Here is a 13083-nt window from a genome sequence, read left to right as displayed (position 1 = left end):
CTGCCTACTAATGCCTGTGGGACTAAATTTGACATTTCAGGCCATAGCTTTCTACAATTAGAAATTGTAGAAATTCCAGTCCATGAAACATGGGTATATTCAGGGATTAAGAGCAGAGTAGATGAAAGCTCCTCGCAATGGATATTTTTTAAGTCTGCAGAAGGGAATCATAACAAAAAATAAGGCTAAAGCAAAATGAAGAAACTTAGCAAATATCAGTGCCAGTTAAATAGGTCCTTTCAACAGTCTAGTGGTTTGGCTTTCCCAAGTGTTATCTATGAAGTGAGTTTTGTCAGTGGGGGATTAGGAACCCATTATGTACTGCCTGACAAAGCAGAGGGGTACAAGTAGTAGGTGACACGGTGATGCAGCAGGAATCTCATTTGCCACAATGAGGTCACCACATTTGAACAAAGTAAGGCCCTGCCACCTGTCTCTAAATCATCTTTGACCCCTGAGGCCATACAGACTGAAATGGGGTGAACACATTCAAGGTCCAGAGCAGGGGTGTCTTGGTACCCTCTCTGTGAAAATACTCATGTTATTAAAGGACTGAGGTCATCCTGAAGGTTCTTCGCCAGACCTGTTTTCAGTGGTCAGATGTCACACCTACATCAGTTATAGAGATAGACAAAGATAAGAGTTTATGAAACAGTGATTGGGCACTTAAAGGAAAGAGACAACATGCATTTAAATCAGCTGATAAAGAGTGGACAGCTCTGGAAAATAACAACTTTCACCTTTTCTTCCTCATCTCTGCCACAGTCGTAGCTTTGTGTCCCCAAGAGGCAACAGCATGTTGAGCCCTGGAGACAGCTTCACATCTGATTCATGATGGTAGCAAAGATGTTTGTTGTGCACTCACTGATGATGGGCACAAGCTGGAAGCCTGAGGGTAGATACAGCCCACTCAGCACCAAAGAGGCACTGCTGGGGGTGATGACTCATTTACTCATAGAGCAAACCCTCCAGTACCGCCTCCCTATGCAATTAGTCCCACCACCAGCAGTGGGGTCAGATCCCCATGTGCTGCACTCCCTGCCAAAGCTTTCATTGATTTACATCCCAATCCAAAAAGGGTGAACGTGCTCCTTGCTTTCTGCAAAGTTTATAGTAGGCCTACTAATGGCATAGCCTGGAGCTGTGAGAGCTTGATCCTGTCCATGGCCAGGCACCCTCAGTTCTTGCTGCAGTCACTCAGAGCCAAAAAGGGTCTGGTCCCTCGCCCCCATATACGTCACTAGCCTGCACTCCAAGATGGTTTTGCTCCTGGATGAACATCTACTGTATGCAAGAGATGTGAGTCATCCGATTAAGGGGTTTCTCCCACCCCCTTTTTTCTGGATGAGGAGCCTTCCAGAGAGGAATTTTGAAATCTCCAGTCCCTTTTCCAAAAGCTTTCATTAAAACAGCCCATAAAGTTTCTCTGGAAACTTTAGGAGGCCTTTAAGGAAAAAAAAATTGAAATTAAAATTCAGTTTTATTGAACAAATGGGCAGCACTGAAAATATTCAGAAAATTAAAATTAATTTGAAAATAATTAAAAATAGGAGAACCTTAGTGTATGTTTCCAAGTTCTGGGTAATATTAGAGTAGCATTAAAAAATTGCAAAGGAAATTTACTGTGAGCAGGTGTTTGAAATAATTGGGGGAGAAAAAGGGCTGAGTATTAATTAATGAAGAATTATGAATATCCCTTGTTGGATTTTTTTCCTATAGTCAACATACTTTTAACCACATAAACTTAGTGAACACATTTTAAAAATGTGGAGTTGCTTTACAGACACTTACAGGGAGCTAAGCATTATTTATCCCCATTTATTTTATTTTTGCCAGTGGCACGCATTCAGCAGGAGCTGTTGAGAGGACCAAGGTACTATGGTAGTCTTCCTCAACAGCTACAAAGCACAGATGTTAATATTTTATGGACAAAAACTCCTACACCAGGGTCAAAGGCACTGAAAACTTAAACACAGCAACTGGATTCAAAAAAAGGCAAATGAAGAGCGAATGTATAAGGCCTGGTCATGCGTAGGAACTTGCTCTGGGCTGTCACCCCAAAAGATTTTCAGACACCTACCGAATTCATCAGGGGCCCATGCAGACAGACACACAATGCCACATTCCCAGCAGCTCAGCATCGCTGCCAGCACTGACTACATTAGGGACCCTGCTAGAACACATTTTTCAGAAGGAAGAAACAAAGCCTTTGTGTGAAGATTTTGCAGCCTGCATATTGGAAGGGAAATCTCTCACCTACCGGAATGGGCTTTGCCTTGGCTAACCAGCATGGCACTGTTGAAATGTCTTGGGGCTGTCTTGAGCAGGGGTTAAGGGGCAGAAGCTGCATGTCCTGTGGTCAGCTACTGTAAAATTGTTCTCTTGTCAATTCCTCCAGCCCCCAAGCTCTGCCAGCTGGATTGTGATGGCTTTGTTCCATGTTGGCCCAAGAACACTGAGCTCCCCAGGGGATGAATGCAACTCTTTGGTTGATTTAACTTACGGCTTAATCAGGAGGGTGTCATCTTGTATGCTTAGGTCTTACATCTGCAAACTTCAGGTTTGTCAAATACAGGCTGATATTGAATGGGAATTTTCCAGTGTAAGAAGCTAAAGTTGTTTCTCAAGTATGGTGAATGTCTTATGTGCTGCAATCAGAGCTACAGATAAACCAGGCAGAAAAAGTGTTACAGAATATAAGCCAGTGCTAGTCAGAGGTCGCTTCCTGCTCTTGCTCTTTATTTTTTCACTAGCCAGCCCAGCTGAAGGTTGATTTAACTCTGCGGGAAACATTCATTCTGATTTCAGACTGTTTTGTTAGTCAGTGAACACCTAGACGGGGTAAGGTAAAAGTGAATCCCCCAGACAGCAATACTGAATAATAAGGCAATGGTGCAAGTGTGACAATTTAGGGAGAAAAGGACATCAGGTCCACCTTAATTGACCAAGCACCAGAAATTTCAGCAATTTTTTCTTTCTTTCTTAGTGACCTGATCTTAAGGATTTAGATCAAGACTGCAGTCGAGATCACCTCAAGTCCCAGTTATTTGCAGAGAGAGCTGAGGCTTTCTTACAGGGGGTGAGAACAAGCTGTGAGCCTGAGTCTACCTTTGGCTTAGGTATATTTGTTTCAATTGAAATTTCTCTTCATGTATCTAGAGAGAGCACTTGGGGAAAAGCTCATGGTTCTTTCTGTCACTAGTATAAATGACAGACGTATTAAATACAGCAAACAAAAACTCTGGAGTAAACAAAATCTGCATTTATTCCTCAGTCATCTTTTTACAAGATTGCTTCATGTTTTCACAAAAGAACACATACCAGAGATACATGAGTTAATCTACAAAACCAGATATTCAAACCAAAGTGATAAGGTACATGAAAATCCACGCGCTTTGTGATGTAGTTGCCACACACCTGTCACTTAAATTCAAGAGAAGTTGCTGTGAGGTACACAAACATTAGTTCTGCCACACCAAAATGTGATCACTAACTCTATGGACATAGCTAAAAAACATATTTACAAAGTGTTATCTCTACCAATTGTCATCTAAGTTTGAAACAGGTAGTTAGTTGTTCAGCTACCAAGCCTTCATGGAAGGTGAAACAGTCTAACGTCCCTAAATGGATTCATGCAGTGTTTAGTTTTATTCACAGGAGATACAAGAACAAGTATTTACTGGTGATTATAAAAGTAGTTCATGAAGATGCATCATCCCCCTGGAAGGAGTTAGAAGCATCAATGCTCATTCGTTTATCACTGCTGTGGGTGCAAAACTTCCATTGCTATCACACATTCCATTCCCAAGCTGAGAAGTCTCCTGCTTACTGGTGGGTCTAGGGGAAGGGCATGCAATGCTTCCAGATCTCCATTAGTGGAGAAGAGCTGACAAACACCTTCTTTTCTCACAACTCCTGTTGGTGAGGGACATTTTGCTGAAAGAGACCGATGGTGATTTGTAGTGTCAGCATTAAATTCAAAATGCTAAAATACCTTGACTCTTACTGCAGCAATTTAGCCACTGCAGAAAAACTGTCTCTTGATTGAGATTCCTTAACTGTTAAAAAAATTAAGGTTCTTTTTTATTTTTACTGATCAGGATTGGTGCAAAGTAGATTTTTTTCTTGGCAGGGAGGCAGGGAAGTTAAATTTGGCTCTTGTACTACTCACATCACAAAAGGTGGATCTAGTACTTCCCTTATTTAATTCTGTAGAGCTGCAATGTTATTCCTGCTTGGAATCAAGCTATAGCAGTATTTAGTTTGGCTTTAACTTTATTCAGCTTCTAACATTAGAAGGAATATGAAAATAAAATTAAAAAGTAACTCCTTTTGTAGTCTCCAGAGTGGATTATCCCGAGTTGCCAACTGCTTATGCTGTGAGGGTACCCAGAGGAGTGACTGGCTGCAGGTGCTCACAAACATAGACATAATAGTATGGACATCTTTCTGCAGTAAAAGTTTTCACCCATTTCATAACCTCTACAATGTACAACATATAAAAAGAGTTGGAAAACCAGTAGTGTCCCATCTTGTGCCTTTTTGCTTCTAATCCTGATGTCAATGTTAGACTACTCTAGTATATCTTGCATCTAGTATACCCCCTGTATCTATAGGAATGGGAATAACAGCATGTTAATTTTTATAGGAGTCAGGTGATAGCTGTCATGTTCCCATGAAACAGCCTTTAATTTTTACATGTCAGGAAGAATACTATGGTGTATGCAAAACAAAGACTGCATCTCGGCATTTTATCCCTTCCACCACAATTGATGTTTCTATATCATTCTTGGGTTATCTGCAGTCACCTCTGACTGTCTGTGGATATTCAGCTAAATGGAGTAACAACATTAGTATAGTGCCTTTCACACACAAACCTGCTCACAAGCACAATAATTCACAGCCTCCAAATGCAACCACATAAGCCAATACATAAAAAGATTATTATAAGCAAACTCAAACAGATGCAGGTGACTTATTAGAACCTAGGCACCTTATTATTATTACATAATAATTTATTACATAAATAATGATGTGTCAAAACAATAATTTAACAGAGAAGGCTTTAGCTGTTAGTCATTACAGAACACATTTAAATCATAAAATCATAAAATCATAGAATCATAGAATAGTTTGTGGTGGAAGGGACCTTTAAAGATCGTCTAGTCCAACCCTCCTGCAATGAGCACTGACATCTTCCACTAAATCAGGTTGCTCAAAGCCCTATCCAACTCAACCTTGAATGTTTCCAGGGATAGGGTAGAGTAAAACAGAACCAAAATCAAACTTGCACACGCACGCACACACACAAAACAGCATGCTGCTCAAAGTGCAATGAGACAGAATTAGAAAGCCATTAAAAAGAAGCTGTGTCAAGTGATTCTTTAACTAAAATTACAACAGCCAGAAAAGATCACAGAATTGTTAGGGTTGGAAGGGACCTTTGGAGATCATCCAGTCCAATGCCCCTGCCAAGGCAGGGCCACCTAGAGCAGTAATGCATCCAGGTGGAGTTTGAATGTCTCCAGAGAGGGAGACTCCACGACCTCCCTGGGCAGCCTGTTCCAGTGCCCTGCTACCTTCAATGTAAAGAAGTTCTTCCTCTTACTGAGGTGGATACAAGATACCAATGAACCTCTCTGGAAACACTTTTCTCAGGCACATTGCAACACATAGCAATGATGATTATGCAGCAGTATAATTTTTTTACCCTTAATAACAATAAGAATCTTGGTAATGCACCTCCTTTCTGACTCAGTGCTGCAGATCCAGAGTCTACAGGGCAATAAGTGCATTTGGGATTCTTTCCTCCTCCACTGTACACCTGCAGGCCCATGCTTGTGTTTAACCCTGGGCACAAAATGGCACCTTCAGTCACTGTAGAGAATTCCTCAGTCCAAACTCCTCCAACTGCCCCCCCCTCAACCTCACATCCCACTGCAGGAGCTGTTCCAAGGATGAAACAGTGGGGCAGTTTACAGATAGGACTCTAGAGTGGGACCATCATTGTCCATGTTATTGAGAATGAAAGTTAATGCCTTGATTATGTAAGCACACTGCCCTGTTGCACAAGCCAGAAGCTAGTGAAGTGTCCTCTCTTCAACACATGCCTTGTCAAAGGGCCTAACTTCTCAATGTGAGGGAAATACGTCCAGCTATTCCACCCTCCCATGTGCCTATTTCTGACAGAGCACTGTGTGGATGTGCTTAACAGAGGCCATGTTCTCCTAGGGCTCCTGGAGGATTTATGGTTGACTCAGCACAGTACACTCTAACACTGGGCTGATCTTCATGGCACTAAGCTCTTAATTACTACTCAGATGTATATATCAACAAATGATAAATCCCCTTAATTCAACTGAGCAACAAGCAGAAAAGACTGTAGTCACACTGCTATTTTAGTATAGTGAAAAAAATTCAAAATTACAAGCAATTTATTCATATCCATGTAAAATATACCACAGGACAAACAAAGTCCCAGCCCAATCCTACAATACTGGCACTAAAGTGCATAATGACATCCTGTCATTCCAAAGTGGTTTGCTGCATTTTAGTCTGATCATCGAGTTGTTTACTGGACAAAAAGCTACAATGAACAGGAGTGGGAACTCCAGACCTAACAGAAAGGTAGCTTTTCTATTTATTTTTTACAGGCAAATATAAATTGTGATTGAAAACAAGCAGCTCAGTTTCTACCTAAAAATTATATGCTCATTTTCTTGCTTTGAGACTACTCAGTCTTTTCCCAAATAAACTCCAATTTCTCCCTGTCAAAGCTTACTTTAGTTAAGACTACAGATGAGGACTTGAAGGTGGCAGTGCTCTACATTGTATAAAAGTTACATGGTGTGTCAGTGTGTGATAGTAGTAATAGGTCTCATGCATTTGCAACCACTAGTACAACACATCAGCATTTCTCAGATTTCACAGCTATAAGAAGCCCTATTCATTTACAGGAACAGTCTAAAGAGCTCTACTACAATGGTTTTAAAACATTGGATAGAACTGGCTGTAGAGAATGTGATGGCCACTATGTCCCACTAATGGGCCCCTTTTATTTCAATATGAATGCTATCCAGAAAGGACAAAGGTGTGAAAACCAATCATTGGGTGGTGATGAATAATACTGTTTTGTCTTTATGTTGATCCCCTTTTAAAAAAGAGAGAATTTAAATATATAAACCTATGAAATATATAGATAAATATATAGAGATAGCTATGTTAATATGTAGTTTGATTAGAATTGGGTTAAACAAAAAAAATCTAAAGGCACCACAATATATCAGCATCATTGAATAAAATACTCACTATCATTTTCATTCATGTAGTTCTGAAACCAATCAGTAAGAAAGTCATATAGAGTAGGGAATAAGTCTCATTATTTTAACCTCGGGACTAGGAAACTAAGGCTCAGATTCACTTAATGATGTGCCACATTCAAACAATCCCAGGTAAAGAATTCAGCAGTTCTGAGTCCCAGTTTTTTACCTAGTTAAGAGTCAGAAAGGCTTGGAAGCAAGATAAGAACACTTCAGAAAAACAGTGGATTTTCGTTTGGGCCTATACTCAGAGGTTATAATGGGCAAAGCACTGACTCTCCTCTTTGCCGATGGTCCTAATCAGTCATATTAGCATTAAACAGATTAGTTGCTCTAAAGTCACCGCAGTTAAAATAACTCTGAATTCTACTTGCATATTGGAGAACAGAGTTTGCATGGGTACAAATGAATAGTGCCTTGTTCTGTTTCTTGTTTAATTAATTCAAGTGTATTTAAAGCAAGCAGTAATTCATCAGGCTAAAAAATCCTGAAATATACCATATCACAGATGCAGCAAATTCACCTACATGCAAGGAAAGCCTCATTTCTCACTTCCACTGGTGTTACATTTACAAGGCTTTAACTATGGTTGAGCTAATCCTTAACTCATTTTAATGTGATAGGAAAAACAAACTTCAAATCTTCTACATAAGGCAGCTTTAAATTTGCTGCAATTTTTTCCCCCAAAATTATTTTACTCTGTTTTCAAATCAACCTTGGCTACAGATATAACATAGTGACAGACTTCCTTCTGGGCTGAGATGAGGAACAGTTAATTTTCCATGATAATATGGACTTCAAGAAGCCTTTGATAGGTAAATGAGGATATAAGACTAGATAGAGAAAAGTTCATGAAACCAAGCTAATGTAGCACTCCAAGACATGGAGAACATGCTGCTCCAGAAGAAACACCTTCCTACAACCTGGAGAAATATTTTCCTTCTTTCAACAGCTGAATAGAGAAGAAGTAGCTCCTCAATTCTGGGACTTGTTGTCCTTTAGTTGCTGTCCTGCAACTAAGGTGCTGTTGGTCCATTTAGGAGAAGTCTCAGTCATGGCAGGGGGGTAAAGCACCAAGACTGCTGATATTTTCAAATCTCTTAGCAGCAGCAACCACACAGCAGCTTTTCTGCAAAATACATAAAACAAGAATCCAGTTAATTCAGCAGTGTATTTTTTTATTTGGTTAAGTGTTCTAGAACAACCACATCGTGGTTTCTTTGTGCATAAAGAAAAGTAAGCAGCACTGAAGCTTCTTGCTTACAAAGGGTTCTTGCAGCCACTTTTTTGTGAAATCTTTTATATAACATTATAAAGACAAGACCCTTTTGTTAAGTGGAGAATTGATCCTGGAGGTCTCTCTTGAAATGCAGCTACTCTGCTTTTTTGCCTCTCTTGTCATACAGATCACAACATGAAAAGGCATGCTGCAAACCTCTCCATTTATTTGTGTTACCACTGCAAGCATATATAATGCCAGGTCTAAATCAACTGGCACTTGAGTACATTATTTTGGGTTAAATGTGGTAACTATACAACTTGCCTGACAAAAATAGCTAAAGGGATTCTTTAAAAATATGCTATGACTATTCTTTAAAAACTGCTATGATTTTAGATCCACTCATTAAGTAAGCTCAAATAAACTCCAAAAAGAAAAACACACACAGAGGAAATAACACCGCTAAAGCCAAAACCAGATTTTCCTGCAAGTTAGATCATGGGTAGGTTACTATGTTACAAAGCTATTAAAAGTTTATTTGAAAATAATTTTGACCGCTTTTGGACTGTCAATTTATCTCAGAGTTGACTTTGGTTGTAATAGAAAATTGTGCAATACAGTGCTTCCTGCATTAGAGAAGGAGAATTTTCGCCATTTTATTGCTGTGCTTGTTGACACAAGGTAGTGTCTTGAAATGGGAAATACATATAAAAACACTAGTCTTACAACAGGTCAGGGAAACTTGTTTAGAAAACTACTATGTAGAAGCACACAAGTGAGCGGACCAAACCTTCATGCAATCTGTGTCAGCACCAGTGAAGTGAGAACAAATACTGAGAATCACAAAGAGATATTAATTCCTACTGGTTTTCCACTACAGAAGTTGATGCTCAGATACTACCATATCAGGAAGTTATATGACTTCAGAGAGCAAGTAGGATATAATCATGACACCTTAGTCCTTACTGGCCTCCACTGTATGATGGAAAAGCAGCTTCAAGTCCCTGAGATTTAACGATCATTAACTTCTCTTTTACTACACTGCACTGTATAAAATCTGTTCTAATCTTACTTAGTCAAAACAGAAAAAAATTTCCAGCCTCTCACAATACACTCTTTTTTACATGTTTCTGGACAAAACTTGTTGCAAAAAAACCCAACACCTCACTTGCCTACCAAGCAGATGATAGATAATGGCACCATCAAAAACTTGCTTGTGGTGAAAGGTAGAATACTTTTATTTTGGCATCCTGTTGTTAATCATGACGCACTACTAAAAGGAAGTGGTTTTACAGTGTGTGTGTGTGTTCTCAGTCTAATTCACATCTTGACCCTCCACTACGTTTTGCCCAGAGATGGCCTCCAGAACCTCTGAGTGGTTCCCATGGTCCTTCAACAGAGGCACCAACTTCTGTGGTGGTTGGTAAAAGTGGCTGTGGGAATTGGTGTTTTGGTTTATGGAGATACCGCACCACCTGAGGTAGCCTGATTTTAAAATGGCTGAGTGAATACGCTTTGGTCAAAAACCAGAGACAGAACATGAGAGCAGACTTGAGACGCCCTGATCCCCGGGGGGAGGCAACCAAGCCAGTCTGAGAGCCACTAATGAAGTGTTTGTTAATGAAAGGGCAAAGACAAGGAGCCAGGAAAAAAGGACAGAGAGAGAGATGCTCTGTCAAAATTGTTTGGGTTGCTAAAAGAGAAGATAAGTGCCCTGTCAGAAGTGGGTCCTCAGAAGTGTGGAGCAGCCTCTTTTAGGGGACACCTTGCTTTGAATTTATTACAGTTAGTGGAGCTGCCCTGAGGGTCTGGCCCGTGCCTCTGCTAAAAAGTTATTACTTTTCATATTTCTACCCTTTTTAAACTATACTTCTAACCACAGCATGAAAACCTGAAAGCTTTCAACACTGAAAAATTATTGGGTGAAATCCTGCCCCATGAGAGCCAGCGGGAGCATAACCATTCCTTCTAAAATGGTCAGGGTTTGCAGCACATATTGCTTCATGCACATTAATTTTTTTGCACATTACTGTTACTTGGTATAAGTGATAGGGCCAGTTTACATTTTGAATAATTTCCAGACAGAAGCAGGGATGGTGGTGGTGAATACAGTTTCGACCCTGTACTTTGGACTATTCAAGGTTGTTGGCTGCCCACTGATCCCTTCTGCAGGGGCTACAGCACTTACATCTGAAGAAACACTTGGGACCTGAAACAAACCTTCTGTTTGGCAGCTCTTTCAGAAAGGTTATTGAGCCAGGGGTGCTTGAGATGCACAGTGACCTTTAGCCTTTTTCTAAGGGAAAAGAAAAACGACAACAAAAAAAAAGAAAGATACCATTATTAGAGCATTAATTGAAGATCAGTCACATCTTACCTCTAGTTAAGGTAATGGCAGAAAAACACTGCAACATCAGATGTTTGGTGAAGCTATCTTGCAAAGCACAAGAAACAAGAATAAAAAATACTAGGGGAGAAGATACAAAGGACAACATGAGTTGTAAGGTTTGTATTAGGGTAGGGTTTCCCTGAGAAAAAAATTGGTGATGGGAAGCAACACAGCCCAGCTTGTGTTCTTGCAGCATTTGGAAAAGACTGTCTGTTCCCCATATTGCAGAAATCAGAGCTTCTCTGGAGCCCAACTAAAGGAGACAAATTGTATGCTATGGGTTTCATAGGATATCTGAGGAGGATATCTCTGAAGAGATATTATCTGTGACAAACTCTCCTATTTTTACTGTGCACACACACTTATAAATCTTCTAGTAATCTCATAGGCATTACTGTTTTGGGAGATTATAAAGAAAACAAAATTTCAATGACAATTAGAATATTCTTATGTTATTATATTCTGTTTTATAGTAATTCTGGTTATCCTTACTCTGTATAACAGGAACATGTTGCAAGGACAGAGCTGTCAAGGCACTATTCAGTCCATCCTGCCCACAATCCACACCACCTCATCAGCAGAGCTACCACTGCCTGATTATCATCATAATCTTTGCTCTTACTTTAATAACATTATTTTGCAAATTAGCAATATGATCTATTGATTCTTAATGATAGCTGTATATCAAAAGGCACCTTGACATATACATCCTCAGCAACACAGCAGTCATTTTATTTAACATCGATGTGCTTTGCCTGCAAAGGAGGAAGTGAATATTGCACTTCAAATGCTGTAAAAATTCTGAAACCTGATTAAAATTATCCCCTTGCAAACCACTGAACCACAGAGTGGACTCAGAAACAGCAGACAGCAAGGTCACCAACAGCATAAATCTCCAGAAAAATTACTGACTACCTAACATGGGAATAACCAAAGTTATTTAAAATCTTGTTGATCCTCCAACTCAAGCCAACTGAATTGTTCGCTTGAACAAACAACTTATTTTTTTGTGCTGCCCACGAAGCTGGCTACATCTGAAGGGCAAGAAGGCTCTTAAGTACTAAGAGATGCACAAGGTGAAACTCCAAGCTCTGTTGGGAAAGGTATCCCTTGGGAAGAGATAGGATGAAATCAGACTCATGTGGGACTTCAGGAGAGCCTGAAAGGATCTTCAAAGCAGGAATAAGAATCATCCCCAGCTGGAAAATCCTTTTCATATGGTAATTCAGTGTCCATTTTGTAAATACTCTTATTTTGCTAAGAAATAGATCCACTCAGCAACACACAGCTTTGCATGATCTTATATTTCTTCCCAGATGTGCAAGAACTGATGAGCAAGTGTGAGCATGCAAATTGGAACAGCTAAAAAAAAAGCAAGGGAGCACATGTACCTCACAATGGCAAGAAATGAATCAGCAACAAAGACTCAGAGGAAGTTAAGGAAAATGTCAAAGCAAATAGTGATGTGGCAACACAAGAGGGCAACAGCAGATGCACAAGGATATCTAAATTTAGGGACCTGGAGTCTGTAGTGGAGCTGGTGGTCTGTTAACCATGGGTGTTTTAAGGCAGCAGTTGCACTTAATCTCCAGCTAAAGGAAAAACAGAATGCTATTAAGAGTTTTCCCCAGAATCTTACAGTTCAGCAGTTATCCGCTACAGGTCATGTGTTCTGCCATCATGCAATGCTGTCATTTCAGAACACTATGCCAGATGGCAGCTAATCCGTGAATTAAGTTTTGTTTCACAGAAAAAAATATACTCAGGTAACTTCAGAGCATTTTATGGATACAATGAACAGCACCAATGAAGTGGCATTATAATATTCTACATGAACATAAAAAACTTAAGTCATATTAGTTCTGCAATGGAGCAGCACAAATGACACAGCTGTGTCATGATGGCATGGAACACGCGTTTCAAAGTTATAGGGATTATATACCATTTTTCCTTGATGAGAAGCTTTGAGATGAAATCTTTGGCCTCATCAGAAACACTTCGAAATTCCTCTTCTTCAAAATCCCAGTTACAGGCCAGAATATTGTTGAGGGTCTCGTTGTCATCATCACCCAAAAAAGGAGACAATCCACTGAGGCTGAAATTAAAAGAAATACGTTCAGTTTTCCTGTCTTTTCCCTTCCTGTACATGACCTCCA

The 13083-nt window shown here is 39.9% G+C and overlaps 1 protein-coding gene across 2 annotated transcripts in view; it reads right to left on the bottom strand.

The window, feature by feature from the left end:
• MYLK4 (myosin light chain kinase family member 4) overlaps positions 1-13083 on the bottom strand; it is a 92213-nt gene that overhangs the window by 8109 nt on the left and 71021 nt on the right. For both annotated transcript variants that reach the window (XM_017828739.1, XM_017828740.1), the window contains 3 exons: positions 12870-13022; positions 12447-12519; positions 10759-10834 (listed from right to left, as the gene is read on the bottom strand). In XM_017828739.1, the coding sequence (XP_017684228.1) occupies positions 10787-10834; positions 12447-12519; positions 12870-13022 (274 nt within the window). In that variant the 3' untranslated portion in view covers positions 10759-10786. The remainder of the gene's footprint in view (positions 1-10758; positions 10835-12446; positions 12520-12869; positions 13023-13083) is intronic.

This window comes from Lepidothrix coronata, unplaced genomic scaffold, assembly GCF_001604755.1.
Source record: "Lepidothrix coronata isolate B3197 unplaced genomic scaffold, Lepidothrix_coronata-1.0 Scaffold152, whole genome shotgun sequence".
Lineage (NCBI taxonomy): Eukaryota > Metazoa > Chordata > Aves > Passeriformes > Pipridae > Lepidothrix > Lepidothrix coronata.
This window is presented reverse-complemented; position numbering and strand designations above follow the sequence as displayed.